Source organism: Erythranthe guttata, chromosome 5, assembly GCF_056151865.1.
Source record: "Erythranthe guttata isolate IM_541 chromosome 5, IM_541, whole genome shotgun sequence".
In the NCBI taxonomy this organism is placed as follows: domain Eukaryota; kingdom Viridiplantae; phylum Streptophyta; class Magnoliopsida; order Lamiales; family Phrymaceae; genus Erythranthe; species Erythranthe guttata.
The window spans coordinates 14,926,121-14,946,866 of NC_142537.1; the positions used below are offsets into that span (position 1 = coordinate 14,926,121).

Sequence of the window (20,746 nt, forward strand, 5' to 3'; positions counted from 1 at the left end):
TTATAAATAACCTCCTAACATATGATTGAACCAAATTTTTCTTCCCAATTGCAAAGAGTAAAAATAATTTATTTATATAACTAGTATTTTTCCGGTGCGATGCACGTGATAGCATTTTAGAAATAATGCATATAATACATAACAATAACAAATATAATAAAAAATATATAGTAATATTTAATTACAGTACCTCAGTAACAACAATTTGGGATAATTATTTCGTCACTATACTTTGTCACTGATTTGATTTTCGTCCATAAACAAAGATAAGTTACAATTTACGTCTCTAAACATGCCACTTTTATGTTGTTTTTGTCCCTCCATCCATTTGTCCAGTTAGTATGGACGAAAAATAATATGTGCACCGCACATGACACACAAAAGATGTCATAATCGAACTCTCATAAAAAAAATTGAAATCACTAGTTCAACGAAAACACTAAACTGAATCATCAAATATTAATATGAATCTAGTTTTATTATTTTTATACCCATTTACACCAACCACAATTATTAAATAGATTATCAAATTTTAAATATAAGAATAAATATATTTAAAATCAACATATGTCAATTCATGATAGGTTATTTGAGTAGTTAATTTATTGATACATCTTTTCACTGCAGGATGCATTTTCACATCTCGAAAACTGAATATAAAAATAACTATCAATGTGATCCCTCCATTACAAATGAAAATTAGAGTTCTGGAATATAAAAAATAAGTTTTACCATTTAACATCCTATTTGATTGAGTTGATCTCAGCTAACCAACAAATTAAATTAAATTAATTCCAATTAATCGATGGACAATTTGCACGACTAACCAACAAATTATACCAAACTTTGGGAAACAAAAAAATATACCAACATATTAGTAATTTTTTTTAGGGTAAATTGCACATTAGCCCCTAAAAATTCTAATTTTCGCACTTTACCCTCTAAAATATTGAAAAGTGAATGTCCCCTCAAAATGTTATTCTTGTTGCACATTACCCAAATAGCAAAATTTCGATGGATTATTCATCGGCATTTGATTATTTTTGTTGCACACTGCCCTTTTATATGTAATTTTCAGAGGGGAAAAATGCGAAAACGAGAAATTTGTAGGAGATGAAGTGCATTTTGTCCTTTTTTTTTTTTTTTTTAATAAAATAATAATAAATAGATATGATTGAGAGGGGTTGTTTGAGAGTGGGGGATGGAATCAAATTGATTGATTGGGTCAATTGAGGCGTTCACCGCGTTGACTCTCCGAAAAGAATTAGCCTTATAAATTGGGAGCTACACTTTCCTAAGTTTCAAGCAAAACATTTCATCTTCACTTACTTCATCATCTAATTTCTTCATTTTTCACTCAATTTTCTCAAAAAATAAAAGAATAATATTCTCCTTTTCCCAATCATTGAAAAATGAAGGATAAGTTTACAGGGACTATTCTGCAAAGTGATGCACTCGCCCAGGTATTTAAATATATAACATATATATTGATTCAAAATTGTTTACCTCATTATTATTTATATTTGTTTTAATAGTATTAATATTATTGGAATTTGCAGTATATATTGGAAACAAGTGCATACCCTAGAGAACATGAGCAACTCAAAGAACTACGAATGGCTACCGTCGACAAGTATCAGTGGTGGTACGATAATATACATTTTTTCGAATCTACTATGTTTATTTATTTTTTCTTATTATTAGTTAATATATTTAATTTATTATTATAATTATTATTACAGGAGTATGATGAATGTAACTGCTGACGAGGGACAGTTCATTTCATTGTTCTTGAAAATGATGAATGCTAAGAAAACAATTGAAGTTGGAGTTTTCACTGGCTACTCTCTCCTCACCACTGCTCTTGCCCTTCCTGATGATGGCAGGGTAAGTAAATTAAATTTTAAAAAAGGGGAAATTACGGCCGCCCCCTAAGGTAAAGTCATATTACGAAAATACTCCTCATGTTTGGGTAATTACAACCTCTACTCTCAACTATGTATTGTCTTACACATTCACTCTTAGGGTGTTAAATTTAGCTATTGAATGAGAAGTTTTTCATAAGAAAGTACATAATTGAGGAGGGTTTTCGTAATTTGGCTTTATCTCAGGGCCGGGGATAATCGTAATTTGACTAAAAATAATAATTAAAAAAAATTGTGACTAATTTTTAGTTTGTTTCGCGTAGATAATCGCAATTGACCCAGACAAAGAAGCATACGAAACTGGATTGCCATTTATACAAAAGGCAAACATGGCACACAAGATTCAGTTCATTCAATCTGATGCCTTCAAAGTTATGGAACAACTCAAGGCCAATGTAATTTAATTTTCTCCTCCTATACCTAATTTTTGTTTTAAATACATTTATGATTATTAATTATTTAATTTGCCGTATTATTTTTTTCATTTTTTAGGGTGAAGAAGGAACATTTGATTTTGCATTTGTGGATGCGGACAAGCAGAACTATATTCACTACCACGAACAGCTATTGAAACTGGTTAGGATCGGGGGAATAATCGCGTACGACAACACATTGTGGTCGGGAACTGTAGCCGCGTCCGATAACGACGAGATGGCAGAATATTTGAGGAGGGTTAGAGTCGACATTATGCAATTGAACACTTTCTTAGCTGCTGATTCTCGTATTGAACTCGCCCAGCTTTCTATCGGAGACGGGCTCACCCTTTGCAGGCGTGTCAAATAGACATTTCATATTTTTATACGTTTTAATTTATATGAGTTCTATACTCATCGAAGGCATACAGCACAACATATATGATTGTATTTGAATTTTTTTCCTGGGAAGTATCTATTTTAATATTTATATTAACTAGTAATTGTACCCGTGCGATGCACGGGACAACAAATTGCATTCTTTTGATGTTGTAAGAATATAAACAAACGTTTGATGTATCGTATGATCAAAATTCTATTATACTGGAACATTATTAAGTATACTACACACAAAAAAAAAGGACATAACTTTACTGTTGAATAATTTTCCAAATGAATTGAATCAGCTAATACCAGTAGATTGAAAATTTGAACCAGGAAAAACATCATCAATTATGTCTTCCATGTTGAGTTTAAAAGTAATTAGATTTAATAACTAAGTTAACATAATCAAAACTAAACTATCGACAACATACCATCGTAAAAGGCCATCTATACATCTTACATCGGAACTAAGCCCTTCTCCACTGCCTCATTTTAAGGTTGTTTTGCCACTGGAATTAACAATTGGAAAATTAAGAAACAAAAATAAATATAAACAATAAATTAAATATCGCATACAAACAATAAGTCTTGAAGGTCGACTTCCAATAGCTTGTGGCTCCGCCCATTTTTGGTTAATTTTCTCAAACCATCCCTTTCAATAACATGTCCAATAACATATAAAATGAAATAATTGTTATACATAAAATTTGAAAACTTTGGTATAAACTAATGAAACACATAATTTAACAAAATGAAATTACCTATAAGCCATGATGGAAAAAGATGTAAACTAATTGCCACACATGCAATAGGGTGAAGAAGAAGATAAGAAACAAAATCTAAAGTCGGGTTACCAAAAGAAGAAGCCTTAGAGGGAAGAAATAAAATTCAAATGTTGCAGACATTCTGTAAAACGATGTCACAAAATCCGCTAGGAATGAAAATCAGATTTATTTACCCTTTTCTGTAAAAATCGAAAATCAGATTATTATAAATAATATCTAGGAGAATTTGATGAAAATCGATAATAATATTTAAAATAATATTTCGGAGATAAAAATTTGATAAAAAAATCAAAAAATAATATTTAGGAGATAAAAATCAAAAATAAAATTTAAAATAATAGTTAGGAGATACAAATTTGATAAAAAATCGAAAATAATATTTCAAATAATGTTAATGAGATAAAAATTGATAAAATATGAAAATAATAATTAGAATAATATTTAGGAGATAAAATATGATTAAAATCAAAATTATTATTTAAAATAATATTTAGGAGATAAAAATTTGATAAAAATCGAAAATAATATTTAGGAGACAATAATCTGATAAAAAACGAAAATAATATTTAGGAGATAAAAAACTAATAAAAACATGATAAAACTCGAAAAAAATATTTAAAATATTAAGGAGATATAAATTTGATAAAATTCGAAAATAATATTTAGGAGATAAAAATCTGCTAAAAGTTGAAAATTATATTTAAAATTATAGTTAGGACTTAGGAGATATAAATTTGATAAAATTAAAAAAATATTATTTATAATAATATTTAGGAGATAAAAATTTGATAAAAATAAAAAATAATATTTAGGAGACAAAACTCTGATAAAAATAAAAAATAATATTTAAAATAATATTTAGGGGATACAAATATGATAAAATTCAAAAATAATATTTAAAATAATATTAAGGAGATAAAAATTTGATAAAAACTGAAAAAAAATTACAAATATGACATTAGGGTTTCTTAGGGTTGCCCTAGCGTTTCTTTCTTTTATATATAAGATGTCAAAATAAAACATTTCTTTACTTTATTTTTATATTTTCTTTTTCTGTTTTTATTCTTTTTATCGAAAGCTTAGCCCTCCACGTATATATTTCACTAAACTGTTGGAATTATTTCAATAATTATATGGGGTTACATATGTGACGTAAATGGGATTTTTGCAAAAACCACCCCTGTATAATCTCGAATTGCCGAAAAAGCACCCGTGTTAAAAAAATTAGCACATAACCCCCTGTGAAAATTAGTTAAAGCCAAAAAGGACCTTGCGTGCTCAATGTGAGATGCACTCGCGGCTTGTGCGACTGGGAGTCTGATTTTTGACCTAAAAAGACCCAAATACCCTAACTCAATATTTTCGAAAATTACAAATTTATCCAGGATTTTTCACATGCCTAAAATGAAGTTTTTAGAATTTTCGATTCAGTCCCTAATAATTTCAGTAAAGCCCTCTCTCCAAATTGCATAGGACCAAATTGCAATTTTCATAATTTCTTAAACCTAATCATCTCCCTCCTCCCTCTCCTTCTTCAGATCCACTCCTTTGATAAAAAAGAAAGGGGACAAAAATTCCAGCCCCCCCTCTCTCTCTCCAGAATTCCAGCCCATTTGCAAAAGAAGGAAAAACAAAAAAAAAATGCTTTCTCCCTGAAACCCGGCGGAAGATGAAGGCACTTCACATTGAAGATTTGGCATATGAGAATTGGAAGAATTGCCCGTCCCTTCTTCGTTTCTCTAATGGTGGATCTAAATTAAAAATATTTTGAAGTAATTGTTTGAGGTGGGGCGGCGGGTGTGTTGGCAGTGGTGGTGCGACGGTGGAGGGCTGGATGGAAGAAAAGGAAGATGATGCCATGAGTTGAGCCCCTGTGCGTGATAAATTTTTTGTTCTTTTTTCATTTTTTTTTTATTATTTTATTTTATGCATTTTATTTATTTAAAATTAAAATATTATTAAAAATTATCAGGGTTAGTTTAGTAATTTTATCTAACTTAGCAGCCAATTTCAGAAAAAGGGGCGATGTTCTCTATCAAACAAAACATAGGGGGGTATTTGCTAATTTTTATAATATGAGGACTTTTTTGGCTATTCAAGATTACACAGGGGGTTATGTGCAATTAGCTCGACGTAAATGTGTAGGCTATCTAAAAGAAAGTCCAAATTAATTGTGATCCAATAAAGACTATTGGATTGGACTTATGAGTATTAAACTATAATTATGAGTCTAATGTGTAGAGACAATTAGGGTTTAATTGTGATTTATTGATGGGGCTAAATGACAGTTGTAATATAACCGGACGCTACAGTTTATATAAATGGTCATGGTCCCAAAGAAACGTAACCATCCCGTCTCTTCTAAAATTCATCGTTAGAGACATAATTAACGAACTGCGTCTTCTTTAGAAGACCTGTCCCGAATTGAGTGGAGATTTAAAAGGAACACCTGTCCCGAATCCAGGGGATATTTAAAAGGATAGAAAGATTCGTGCCATGTCTTTCGCAATTTCAGGCAGCGCGATTTGCCGAAGGAGGCATATTCGATCACCGGCGGTGGACTCCGCCGCATAGACATGAGCCGGAATTTGGTCTTTTCTGGCGACGGTGGTGGACTGGGTGTTGATTGGCTAGTCTAAAGGAGATTTAGGTGGTGACGGCGGGTCTGGAAGAAGAAAGCAATTGGCTTTAATGGAGATTTTTGGGAAATTGCAATTGGATCCCAAGTTTAGGGTTATCTGCATTCTGCCCCGTATTGTATTTTTAAAAACATTTGGACCATAAAAGGTTCAGGCCTTAAATGAACTTTCCATGTTTTACTGTTTAGTCCCCAGTTTTAAGGTTTATTTGAAAAGTACAGTTTTGCAAATAAACCAAAATTTTATGCTTTGTCTATCCTTTTAAAATTTAAAGGTTTTAATGGACTAAACTGAAATTTGAATATATGGATTTTCTCAAATTATATTTCAGTCCTTCAAGTTCTAAGATTTTTTTTTTGGATTTGGGGTAAGGGCCATTTTAAAGTAATGAAAACTCAAATTAAGTTTCTTATTAAGATTTTGGAGCCATTTTGAATTTAATTATTTTGAGGGATCGAACAAATATGTGAATTCTTTTAAATTCACTTCAGGGTCCATTTAGATGGAGGAATTTTAAGGTTTTGTTCGGTCAATAAAGTGAAATTCATTTGAAATTTCAAATTCGGTTTATAAGCCTTTATTGGGGAATTTTCAGATTTTAAGGTTCATGCCTTATTTGACTTAAAGGTTTTAATAATGGGTTGGTTTAAAGATACGGATTAATTTTTAATTCAATAAACTTCTGATCCATTATAATTTAAACATTAACTAATCAAAATATGAATAATGGTTATTATTAACCAAACAAGGCTTGACTCATTTGCTATTTGACTCGAGACTTTGATTTTAGGGCGAATGGCAAAAAGGCCTATCACATGGGATTTAAATGCATTTTAGTCCGCAAAAAAAACAATCTCTCAATTACACCCATCCCCATATATTTAGTCCAAAATACCCTCCATAATATAATTATTATCAATGCCATCCATTATGCTCTAACTTCCTTAATATTACACATTGACCCCGGATTTAAACAAATATATCACATTAACCCCCCAATTTTTTTTTTTTCAGAAAATAAATTTTTTTCTGAATTTTTTTTTTCCGGCCAGATTCCGGCGTTGACTTTTTCATTTTTTTTTTGAAAACTTTTTTTTTTCCTGAAATTTTTTTCCTGCTGGTCAACCACCGTTGACCGCCGGTCTCCGGCGTTGACTTTTTTTTTTTTTAATTTTTTTTTCTTAGAAAAAAAATATTTTAATTAATATAACTTTCTTGGCTACTATATTACTGTCTCAGACAGTAATATTACTGTTTGGGACAGTAATATTATGAATATTATTTTCCCGAACAGTAATATTATTAATATTATTGTCTAAGACAGTTAAATTACTGTTGGAGACAGTAATTTAGTAGCCAAGGCAGTAATATTAATTAAAATAATTTTTTTGTAAGAAAAAAAAAAAAAGTCAATTAACAGTTAAATTACTGTCTCCGACAGTTAAATAACTGCTGGAGACAGTAATTTAGCAACGAAATAATATATTAAGAAAAAGAACATAAATGAGCACATTAAGTAATAGTGTAATCTCATTTTCTGTTATAGCACTTTAGTTAGAGTGGTTTCACTAACTTAAAAGTGGATATGGTTTATTTATTTTCTCTGTGAGCGGTAAATATAAGGTTTATTGTAAAACATAAAGGATAATGAATTCTTATTGAATCCAATAATTTTGACTGTGTGCGCGTGAAGATAAATAATTAAGCGAGAAAAAGACTACATGCTCATTTGACTAGTACCCCTTAAGATAAATTAATATAGTTGCATTTGCATCTCAAGTACGCTGAATAATGTAATTATGTATGTTTCTCACTTTAGTTTGTTCTATAATAAGTTTTGACTTAGTACCTAGACATATTTAGTGAATAGATCATGGGTTACACTATTCACGTAAATGTGTATATAAAGGGTTATTTACATATCCAATTTATAATTGATGTTGAAAGATACATCTATAAAGTTTATGTAAGATATTTTGGATTGAGGCTATAAAAACTTTTAGGTTTTCTTTAGAATTTGAAATAGACATTTGGTACCATCATTAGATGGATTTAGATTTTCTCTTGAACAAATTCCGTTGGCTTATTCATTTGAAAATATTAAGATTGGTCTATTTCATAATTGAAAATTTAACCTATAATTTAAGTAAAAGTCTCATATAGTAAAATCTTTCATAAGCAATCTAAATGGTACAAAATTTAAGAATAGAACATTCAAGGACATTGGAAGAAATATGATAAGTCATTTTTCTGCACTAAGGTATACTGTGAGAAACGTTAAGTACTGCAACATAAATTTAAACCTGGAAATGTAAGATCTTTTAAGGATGTTGAGTTTGAGGGGAGAAATTTAGATTAGAGACATTGTCTTTAAAAAGGAATCAATTCGATTCCTAATACGGCTTTTGACAATGTACATGTTTTTATACTTGTCATTGCTTGAGAAGTAGATTTGGAGTTTTGATAAGACAATGTTGAACAATTCCCCAAATTAAGATTGTCTTTAAATATGAATCAATTCGATTCCTAATGCTACTTTTGACAATGTACATGTTTTTATACTTGTCATTGTTTGAGAAGTAGATTTGGAGTTTTGATAAGACAATGTGGATCAATTCCCAAATCAAGTTTTGGTAATTGTCATTACAGAGAGCAAACTCAACAACCTTAAGAGAATAAGACATTAAAGATGAGTTGAAATTTAGAAAGACAAGACATTAGGATCTTATGAAATTGTCATAAGGTGTGAAGTTCTTTGGTTACAAATAATTGAGACCAAATGTAATTTAAATGGGCAATATTGAAAGATATGTGGTACATTTAGTCATTACTTATTTCACTCATATCTACTGTATCAAGAGATTTATGGACACAAGGAATATGTTTCTAAAATGGTAACATTTATGGAATAATAAAGTGCAACCATAAAATATTAATATTTAAAAATGGGGAAATATGCAATACACCCCTCATTTTGAAAATATTTTAAACTAAACACATTTGACTTTTAAAGACTTGTTCTCTCTCCCAAATTTCACTCTTAATTAGTGAGAACCCCATTGGAAATGTTATATCTCTATTCTACCCTCTCATTACAAACCCTAGCCCACCCACACATTTTCACGTAATCCAATTTTCATTTCTTTCCTTTATGTATCTCTCGTTCGTTTCCTCCCTCACAAATTATATCTTCTCTTTTTCTCAGATCTATTGCCACCGCCGTCACCCTCCTTCTTCATGTTTTTCACACAACCGCAATGCTCGGCCCAGCCACATACCACAGCTGCCGCCATTTTCTATCTCCGCGGCCCCTTCGCCCGCCTCAACTTTCCCGACTGCGCCATCAAAGACGTCGGCGGCCTGTATGATTTTGTTCGCCGCCGCCATCAGGAAGAAGGCCACGGAGGTTGGTGCTAGGCTCGATGCGCTGCAAGCGGCGGACCGCCCACGCCCTGATTCCAATAACCTGGGCAAAGTCTACGAGAAACCCGATTTGAATGTGTACCATACCCCTGAAACTTCGGAGGAGAACAAAATCACTTCATTATTATGGTCCGCTAATAAATGTGTTATTTTAGAATTTCAATTAAAAATTTTTTTGTTGGATTTTCTAAAGTTAAATGCATTTTGCAACAGAGATGTATAAAACTGTAGATCTGGAGGAGAATTAATTTATGACTTCTCTGCTACAAAATTATTACATATAATTAATGATAAAAAACCTTGTGGGGATTAAGAGCTGAAATGTAATTAGGTATGAAAATTATCATTTAAATTTTATCATTTTTTTATGTTTTCTTTATATGTTTTCAACTTTGAGCAGCATCGGTAACAGTGATATCAACTGATGCAAACAGATTACATGATCAAAATTCTATGATAGCCCCGTATCCCTATAGTCACAAAGTCATATAAATAGTCACATATACCGTTATATATGTATAATGTTATATATGTATAATGATACTGATGATTATTTTTGTTGAAGAAATGCATGTGATTATGTGTAAATACATTGTGGTTGTGGCTTGAAGTTGTTTTATATTCGTTAATTATACATAATTGGCAATAATACGAATATTACTATTTTTTGGACTGAAAATGTAACATAACTATAGTCATATTTGAATATGACTATAGTTGAATATGAATGTACTCATATTCGAATATGTTCTATATTCTCGTTTCAAGTTGACTTGTAATAGCAAAATTCAAATTGTGATTTTTTGTGTGGATGTTGAATGGATTGTTTTCGTAAATAATAGGCAATCTTCGTTTGTTTTATATAATTCGGTAAACATGACTGTACTACACTATATAATCGGGAATTTAAGTTGAAAATGTAAAAAAATGCATATAAAGCAAGAATATGACTACAGTTGAAATAGTCATATATAGTCATATTCGATTATAGTCATATTTAGCGTAGTAAACATGTCGAGAAAAAAAAAATCATTTTTTTGTTTAAAAAATAAAAAAAATTATTTTTATTAAAAATTATTAAAAATATGCTAAATAAAGTCCGTAAATAAAAAAGTAATAAATAAAAAAAATCATTTTCTTTATTTATTTGGTATCAAATTTTTAGGAATTAGCTAATTGACAAAAGGGTAGTATTGGGATTAAAATTTTTATGGGGTTATCACAAAGAAACATTTAAGGGGTGAACATATCACCATTTCTTAGCTATATGAGTGGCTTATTGCTAATGACCCCTTTAATGATTTGAAGGATATTGATTGCAAACTAAAGTAGCTCATTAATGAAAGTAAAATTCCAATTAATGATGTTACAATCCTAAGCTAATTATCTCATATGTACTTTGAGATAAATAAAGTTAATGATTGTACATGCCCAATGATCAGTGGATATAGTCTCACAATAAAGAAGACTTATTTAGTCTCATTCAATGCCCAATAAATATTTTAAAGTAAAAAATGTACGCATGTGGTTAAGGTGTGCATAAAGTTAAGCAAATATTCGAATAATCTATAAAATGGATCACTTAGCAAGTAGCCAAATGAGTTATACATTAATTATAGGGAATATATAATAACAAGATCGTACTTAATGTATCAATAGTATCCTGTTGGATCTTTTAGAAACACAGATCGGATATTACTGAGGACATCCATGGTTCATAAGTTAACCTGAAAAAAGCTTAACGCCTCAAAACGCCTGCGCCTAGCATCGGCATAACGGCAACAAGGCAAGCCCACATGGTTAACTTATGAATATCACTGGAAACCTCATACCTTCTGGTTAAACCAAACTCTACCTTTGATATCTTAAGTAAAATAAATCTTTACATTTCACAAATGCACATGATAGTAAAGTAACGTTGAGTCAAGCCATGATTTAATACAGGAAACTTAGCCGACCATTAAGGCGGCGATCATTGAAAAATAAAGATAAAAGGCTGAAAATGAAAGCAAGAGTACCTTAAAGAACACCAAGAACTTCAAACCAACTTCTATTCCACACGATAATTATACAAGAGAATTTAAAAGAGAAAGAGAAAGTCTAGAAAAGTGATGCTTAAGGAGTTGAAAACTCCAACTATAAATAGAAAAAGAAAGAGCCGGACATCAGCCCCGGATTTCAAAAAGATAAAAAAGCGTGAATAGTAAAAAGTGTGAATAGTGTTTTTACTATTCATAAACAGTGCTTGGTCTGCTGGTGTAAGCAATGACGAAATTTAATTTGTCGGATACTGTAGATGCATCTTGCTGGAATGCTCTAAGATCAAATCTTCCTTAAATCGCCATTAAAGAAGCTTGTTTCTTCAGAAGTCTTAGAGTCTTCTTAAAATCTTTGAAGGACTGGACAACAAAATTGTTTCTCTGTCTAATCCCTTCTTCAATTAGGAAAAAATTTTCAAGGGCCGCAATCTTCTTTCTAAGAATCTTGAGATAATGTTTATCTGTGATCTCGTTAGATTTTTCACCGAACCTAACATGAAAGGGAACCTCCCAGATGTTCCAATCTGGTGATGAGCTGAAGCGTACGAGATAAATCTCCCAGTCTTCCATTAATCCTTTCCTTTAACTTTCTCTTTAAGAGAGGATTTGAGTAAATCAAAACTTTCTTGTAAAGAAAGTTTTGATAATCTTCGTTAGGATCCTGAGCATCTTGGAGGTCAGTAACAGAACTCATAGAAGCATCTGATTTTGAATCAGAAAAGTCGATATCATCGAATAAGTCCTTCTTAATATGGTCCATATAAAGATCCATAATTTTTTCTTTAGAGAAAATGTCCGAGTACTGCTTGGAGAACTCAGAGAACGAAGGAAGACTATATGAAGTCTTCTTAGTAGAGATCTTCTTGTGATCTTCCATTTTGGATTTAATCCTCTGGATATTTTCCTGTAAAGGTGACTCATTGGAGCCAGGAGTAATAACATTTAAATTATTCCAAAACCTTGTAGTATGGATTCTCCATAAACACGGCGTACCGTTGGTCGTGAACCCGAATTGTGGTTTCCATTTCCAAACCCATGGGATTCCGGAATCAACAAAAAACATACAAATAGTTTTACTACCTGTATTGTGAGTTTTAAAAGAAGAAAAACTAATAGAGTATTCTTCTAAGAGAGTTTTAATCTCTTCTGGCAAAATGTCTGCCATAGCACCAAAAATTTCCCACCAAGAGAAAAGCCAGTTTGGAATTTGATTCCTACTGATATTATCGCAATTTTTTATAAGCCATGTGTGAGAATGCTTAGGATTCTGGTATAAAAGAGTTTTATAAAAACTCTGTAAGTAATCCCAATAATTGTATTGGTAGACTGACCTAGTAACTTCGTTGGTAATGGTCTTCTCAGCAAAAGGGGAAGTACCCCATTCTTGGATGGAGATGATCTTCTTAATAACAAACTTAGAGTAGTTAATAATCTTACTCTTAGGAGGATAGTGTTGAATATCAACACTTCCCAGACTGGTGAGGATATTCTCATAGAATCCTCTCGTCTTGTAAGTTTCGACCTTCCAACAATTTGCCGGAAGATATTTATCCATGAGAATCCATGGGGACTCTTTGAATGTTTCATCGAGATTAACTCTCTCTTAGGGGAGTCAAAGAATTTGTATTCTTTCTGAGCCACTGAAGAATATGATTCTTCTTCTTCTGATTTTGAGGAATTGTCCTCCATTGGTATATTTTTTCCCCTTTGTCTGAGGAATTCTTGGAACTCCTTTTGGACCTCGTCTCCTTTTGAAGAAGAACTAACACCAGAAATATTCTGGTTGTAAAGGGATTTCTTCCCTTGCTGAACAATAGGGAAACCTCTGCCTCCCCTTCATCTTTGAGAGGAAAAGGGGTTTCTTCCAGAATACCTCATATCTGTCATGAAGAAATATATTCACGAGTTAAAAAGTCTGGAAGATGATTATCTTTCCCTTGTTTATAAACAATGTTAAAATCAAAGTAAGCAAGATGAGATTGCCATCGGGCAAACATTTGTTTAGAGACATTATGCTCAAAATCTTTAAAGAGCATGAAAGTGGCTGCTTTACAATCAGTCTTAATGGTAAACTTTTGATTGTATAAATCATCCTGAAATTTAAGGACGCATTTAACAATAGCAAGAATCTCTTTAGCTGTCGTAGAATAATTCTTTTGAGCACTATTCCATTTACCGGAATAAAATCGAATGATGTATTCAATCTTATTATCATGGTTGATTTGTTTTAAAATACCCCCATACCCCAAATCTGAGGCATCAGTTTCAACGTATTTTTCCCACAAAGGGTTAGCAAGCATAAGACACGGAATGTTTTTAACTTTTTCCTTAATATTAATAACAGCCTTAGTGTGATTATCATTCCAAGGAGAAGGATTCTTCTTAAGCCTATCATATAAAATAGCAGAATCGTTAGCAAGATTTTTAATATAAGAAGAAACATAATTAAGACTTCCTAAAAATCTTTGTAACTGAGTTTTATCGGTAATAATATCAGGAAATTTATTTCCAAACTCAATACTTCTTTGAATGGGAATGATGTTTCCTTTTTCAATAGTATGGCCTAAGAATTTTATCTTAGTCTGAAAAAGAACCATTTTAGGTTTTGAAATAACTAAACCATTTTTTATGATTAAGTTTTTGAACATATCAAGATGCTTAAAATGCATCTCAATGTCTTTAGAGAAAACAAGAATATCATCAATATAAACAATGATAAAATCGCTATACGGATAGAAGATATCATTCATAATTTGTTGAAACTCAGAAGGAGCATTCTTAAGGCCAAAAGGCATGACATTCCATTCGTAATGACCGAAAGGGACATTGAAGGCAGTTTTATACCTGTCAGTCTGATCAATCTGTATTTGCCAGAATCCTGATTTTAAATCAAATTTTGAAAATATAAGAGCATTGACTAGTCTGTCAAGAAGATCCTTTTTATTAGGGATAGGGTGTCTAATCCATTTAAGAATTTTATTAAGAGGTTTGTAGTTAATAACCAATCTTGGAACTCCTCGTTCTTGCTCCGAATGTTTATTAACATAGAAGGCAGTACAAGACCAGGGGGACTTGGAAGGGAAAATAAGTTTCTTTTGTAATAAGGACAAAATCTCCTTTTTACATAACTCTAAATATTCTGAGTTCATCTGGCAAGGCCTAGACTTAGTAGGAATTTGACTATCTTTAAATCCTTCTTCATAGGGAAGAGAAACAATATGTTTTTTTCTATCCCAAAAAGCATTAGGGAATTCATTGCAAATGTCAATAGAGAATTTATTATATAAAAGCTTAAGTTTATCTTGAAGTTTTAAATTCTTCAATCTATCTTCAACAGTTAATGAGTTAAATTCTTCTTTGAGAAAATTGACCTGACAATTTTTAAAATCAATTTGATCTTGGATAGAGTTAAGAACCTTATGAATAGGTTTGGTGATAAACTTAAAAGAAATAGGCTTACCATTATAAGTACCTGTAATTCCTCTTTCATCAATAAATGTAAGAGGATAAATCTTATAAAGAAATGGAAGGCCAATAATCATTTGACTAGTAATATCCTCAGCAATAAGAAAGTCATTAGCAATACAACAACCTTCGATAAAAACATAAGCATTTTTAAGCTTATAGTTAATTTTTAATGATCCGCCTCCTGCGTGAGAAAGAGAATGTGTAGTTTTCTCAAAAAACTTGGTGGGAATTTTTCCCATTTGAATAACACTTAGGTCAGCACCACTATCAATCATAGCAATGAAGTCTTCCTTGTAAGAATTATTAATAAGGAGAGAAATCTTTGTATACCATTTTTGAGAAATAATAATATTAATGGTAGATAAATGATTTTTATTTAAATTGTCAAACTCATCGGAGTTAATAAACTGAGACTGAGCTGTAAAAGTTTCCTTCTCTTTGCCTTTTTCAATAATAGAAAGACGCGACGAAAATTCAGAATTATTCTTTTGAAGAATCTTAATATCATTTTTAAGATTATAAATCTCCTGACTTAAATCATTGATAGTGATAGGACTATTCTTGATAGTCCTAAGCTTAAGAAGGTTATCTAATTCTCCCATGTTGTAATAATTATTATCAATTTTACTAGAGAGACTGGTGCTAGTATTACTAGTTGAGGGACCAGAATCATGTAACTGGTCAATGACCTTATCTCTTAAACTAGGATCCTTAATCTGTTTAAGAAAGTCAAGAATATTATTATTAGTTAACACATTTATATTCAGGTCTTGGAACTGACTCATGAGTTTATAATATTCATCTTCAACAGGATTATCTGTATCTTTGATGCAATTAAGACAGGGTTTACCAAGAGCACAATTATTACATTCATCACTCTTAGTAGAAATATCATCGGAGAAATCCAATTCTTGAGAGGAATCAGATCTATTAGAATCTGTATCATCCTCAGAATTCATGACAATTTTATAAAGGGTTTCTTTTAAATCATCATCAATATCAAGATTTTTAATCTTATCTTTAGCATAACATTGATTAGCATAGTGACCTGTTCTACCACATTTTCTGCAAACAATTTTGCTAAGAAAATTACTATCCTTTTTATAGGACTTCTTTCTATGATAGCGATCTCTTCCCTTGTCGTTATCTTGCCTATCTTTAGAATGATTAACAACTTTATTATCATAATGTCTTCTTCTTTTCCTGTAATTAGGTTTATGATTAAATTCTCTTTTATTCTTATGAGAATCTTTTTTGCCAGGATTGTCTAGGCCAGACTGGTCACAAAAATGACCTAACTGTTTTCTTTCTAACAGATTATCCTTACGGATCTGATTTCTTAACTTGATTTCATTACAAAGACTTAATCCTTCTTGAATACAAGTACTAAAGATTTGGCCAAAAGTAAAAGCCTCATATGCAATATGATCTGAGTCTTTTCTAAGGACCTTTTTGATCCTTTCAGCAAACAAGTAAGGAAGACCATCAACAAACTTGTTTTTCCAAATATCCTGATTGCAGTCAGGAATATCGAAAATGCGTGATAGAAAAGTATCTTTGTACCATCTAAAATCAGTAAGGGTTTTACACTTCATGTTTAAAAGAAGAGTTTTGGTGTTTTCAGATTTATTAGTAAATCTACCAGTAAAATGTTCGAGAATGGTAAGAACAAGAGAGTAAACCGCATTAGGTTTAGTTTCACCATCTTCAGTTTTAATAGAAGAGAAAATTTCTTGTTTATTTAAATTATTTAAGTAATTATCCCACCAACCTTTAAGCTGGCCGGTAAAACCAACAGTAATGGCTTGAGTAGTTTGTAAATCATTGTTACCACTAATTCTGCAAGCAGAACCATACATAAGCATGCGATGGCATTGAGTAATAATATGTTTATCACTACCGCCATCAATATTCCATTCGTAGATGCTTTTTCCCGAATAGGAAGTATTGAAGAAGTTTTCTTGTTCTTCATGAAGAACATCCATCGGAGTTGGTCTATTATAATAGAATTTAGAAAGATTGGGCTTATCAGCCCATCTCATTTTGTTAATACTATCTGTATTGTCATATTTTGTAGAGCTGGTTTCAGGACTTTCTTCAAAATCACTATTTAAAGTAGAAATGTTTAATTTACTGAATTTACTAGAAATGATTTTTTCAAAATCAGAAACAAAAGGTTCAATTTTGAAATTGTCTAATTCAACAGGAGACTGTATAGAAGAGGCAGTCTTAACAATGGTACTTTTATCAAGTAAATCAGACTTAGTCTGAGTCTTAGTTTGGGATAAAATTTTGTCAATTTTATCATGCAAAGATATTATATCCTCACCTATAATCGAAAGATAAAGATTGCAAAAATTATTTTGCTCAATCATTAAATTGATATGTTTAACTGTAACTTGTAGAACATCATTTTCAATAATTTTAGAAAATGGAAGAAAATTAAAAACTCTACCATTTTTTTCAATTTGAAAAGGAACATGAGGAGGGTGGACAGATTTCTGTATTTCACCAGAGATAATTTTAAAATCTCTTTCAATAACTGAAACATGATTTATGTAAAAGGTTTTTATGAACCAAGGAACATAATAGGTAACTTCATTATGATGAGTGCAGAATTTATAAAAACTGTTAACAAAGTAATCTAAATCGGTTTTTGAAAAGGATTTAAAATACCATATTCTAAAATCATCCCATTTAGGATTGTAAAATTCATCATTAATCTGGGCTCTTACTGAAGAACCCTTTGAGAAATCAAGTAAGGTTTTCAAATCCATTTAAATCTTAAAATTACAATCCGAAATTGTTTCGGGATCAATCTCATCTTTATGAAGGATGTTGTTTTCATTAATAATGATTCTTTCATAATTGTTATTTTTAAATGTATCTTCTCTATAAGCAGAAGTAGAAGCTCTAGAGGTACAAGGTAGATCTACCTCATAATCTAAAGGAGAGATGAAGGAGTGGCTGGATTTAGATCCGGAATAAGAAGTCGAATGTCTTCGTAGTAGATTATTAGAACCAATATTAATGATTCCATCATTACTTTGAGTGATGTGTTGAGAGTTGCTATTAATAACAGTATGACCCAGGAATATGATGTTCCTGAAAATCTTGATTTATTAAATAGATGGACTACCCATTTATTAAACCTAATATGGTTTATAAACTTGGTACTTTTGAAAAATTAGGGTTCAAACAAATTGTTAAATATATATATATATATATATATATATATATATATATATATATATATATATATATATATATATATATATATATATATATTATATCTGCTCATTTATCAAAATTAGATATTTTGGGAGATCATGTGGTTTATTTATGATTTTGAGTTTTAAGATGTCCATAAAGTATAGATCCATTTCGGTTAATGTAGACCTAAGTGATTGAGCTATTTCGGTATGGGTGTTAAGCAGACATTTTAAGCTCTTTTCACAATGGTTAAGAATTTATGGTAATTTTGAAATCTTATTTTGGAATATGACTGTAAATTTGGTCAATGGGCTGCATTATATTAAACATTCGGTGACAATAATTTAATAGTCGTATATTTCAAATAACAACAAGAACGTATAAAGTTCTTAGTTTTGAGGGTACATAGTGAACAATACATAGAGCATTTTAAGATAAGCACCACAATTGCGGATCCGCTTACTAAAGGATTAATACATAAGGTATTTCATGAGCATCGCTCATGTATGTGTTATATTATTTAAGGATATTATGGTTAAGTGGGAGTTTGTATGTATGTGTACATATAAACACATTTTGGTAGCTCTATGATATGTTTGGACACAAATTTGGATATTTAGTTTTCTGTAGAAATAAAGTATTTGGTTGTGCTTTGTAAAATTATGTTAAAGTTTGGTCTCAATAAGTCTAAATTAGGACCATTTGGAAATAGACATGTAAAAATCATATTAGTATGTAATTTCCATGCTACACACCATGAATTTGATCTACGTCGTTTGACTTTATTGGTATATGTGATTACTATTGGGTTTAGACACGATCAATGTGACGAAAGCCTCTTTAGCCATATATTAGTATGGTCAATCGACGAGATTGTAAGGAATACCCTTTTATATGATAGCAATATTTGAACTCATAAGATGTACACATTTATAAGGTATATATCATATGTGGCCCAAGTGGGAGATTGTTGGAATTATTTCAATAATTATGTGAGCTCACATATGTCACGTAAATGTGTATAGCTATCTAAAAGAAAGTCCAAATTAATTGTGATCTAATAAAGACTATTGGATTGGACTTATGGTTATTAAACTATAATTATGGGCCTAATGTGTAGAGACAATTATAATTTAATTGTGATTTAGTGATGGGGTTGAATTACAGTTATAATACAACTGGACTCTAAAGTTATAGAAAGGGTCATGGTCCCCAAAGAAACGTAGCCATTTCGTCTTTTCTAAAATACATTGTTAGAGAGATAATTAAGGAATTGCGGGTTCTATGGTAGACATGTCCCAAATCCAATGGAGATTTGAAGATTCGAATCCAAGATATAAGGTACGGTTCCGTGTTTATGTTTATGTTTAATTCACATTAATTCAAGTATGTTGGTTCTTGGAAATTCGTATGTATATACGATAAATATCTAACATAAACCGCCTGTGTCTATATATGAAGACATGACAAAATATGCAAATGTTATTTATGGGAGATCCGTCACTTAGATAGTATTGGCTAATCTAGCTATGAAATACGGAAGATCCGTCACTTAGATAGTTTGTAGTACACCTAGTTATTTACATCGGGTGAATTTAAATCGTAGATTATTATTGAGAAGAATCGATCAATTATGAAGATTGGAAAATTATCCTATCTATTCATTTGGGCAGGCCTGACAATGACGATACCCTAGTCTAGCATCATAATAAGAATGGCTGATTCACAATCCATAGTGCTTATCACCTAGCGTTCCATTTGGAGGAGCAAAATTATTTTCCGGCGTCGAGTAGAAACTCTGGTGAGAATGCTAATGGTTGGAAATGATTATGGAATTTGATGCTTCCAACAAAACATAAAAATTTTTGTATAGCGAGCATGCCAAAACCTACTTCCTACTCGAATGAATTTGTGGAAACGAAGGATTTCAACGGGGTTGGTTTGCGCAATTTGTGCCTCCTCATGTTCTAGCACATTGTTCATTCGCTAGTCAAGTTTGGGCTCTAAGCAATATCCCATTTGTGAGGGCTGGCCCTGGGGTGGGGCGAGTAGAGCCCAGGGCCCAATTTTTTAAATATATGTATATGTTTAATGGCAAAGAGATCCATCACTATGGCACTAAATTATAAAAATGACATCCAATTTTTTTGTCTTTTAAATATTTCGAGCTCATTCAAACCAAATTTATTTGCAAATGAGGAAAACCCTTTTATATAAACAAAAATTACCCTCAATTCCTTGAAACCCAATTCAACTTCAATTTCATGATTTACACCTCAATTTAGTCCAATTTCACCAATTAAGCAATTTCGACCCCAAATTTTGAACCGCCACTACCAGAGACCGCCGGTCAGCTGCCATTGACGGTCTCCGGCGTTAACTTTTTTTTTTCTTAATTTTTTTTAATTAATATTATTGTCTTGGCGGCTAAATTAGTGTGTCCAGTAGTTATTTAAC

General features: G+C 31.3%; 1 protein-coding gene across 1 annotated transcript; it reads left to right on the top strand.

Annotated features, from left to right (window-relative positions):
* Window positions 1-1,303: 1,303 nt before the first annotated feature.
* LOC105958570 (flavonoid 3',5'-methyltransferase) lies at window positions 1,304-4,584 on the top strand. Its single transcript, XM_088817747.1, has 6 exons — window positions 1,304-1,463; window positions 1,560-1,645; window positions 1,743-1,887; window positions 2,189-2,320; window positions 2,418-2,837; window positions 4,514-4,584. Exons 1-5 carry the CDS (start codon window positions 1,413-1,415, stop codon window positions 2,706-2,708), a joined length of 705 nt encoding a protein of 234 aa, XP_088673873.1. The 5' UTR covers window positions 1,304-1,412; the 3' UTR covers window positions 2,709-2,837; window positions 4,514-4,584.
* Window positions 4,585-20,746: the final 16,162 nt, after the last annotated feature.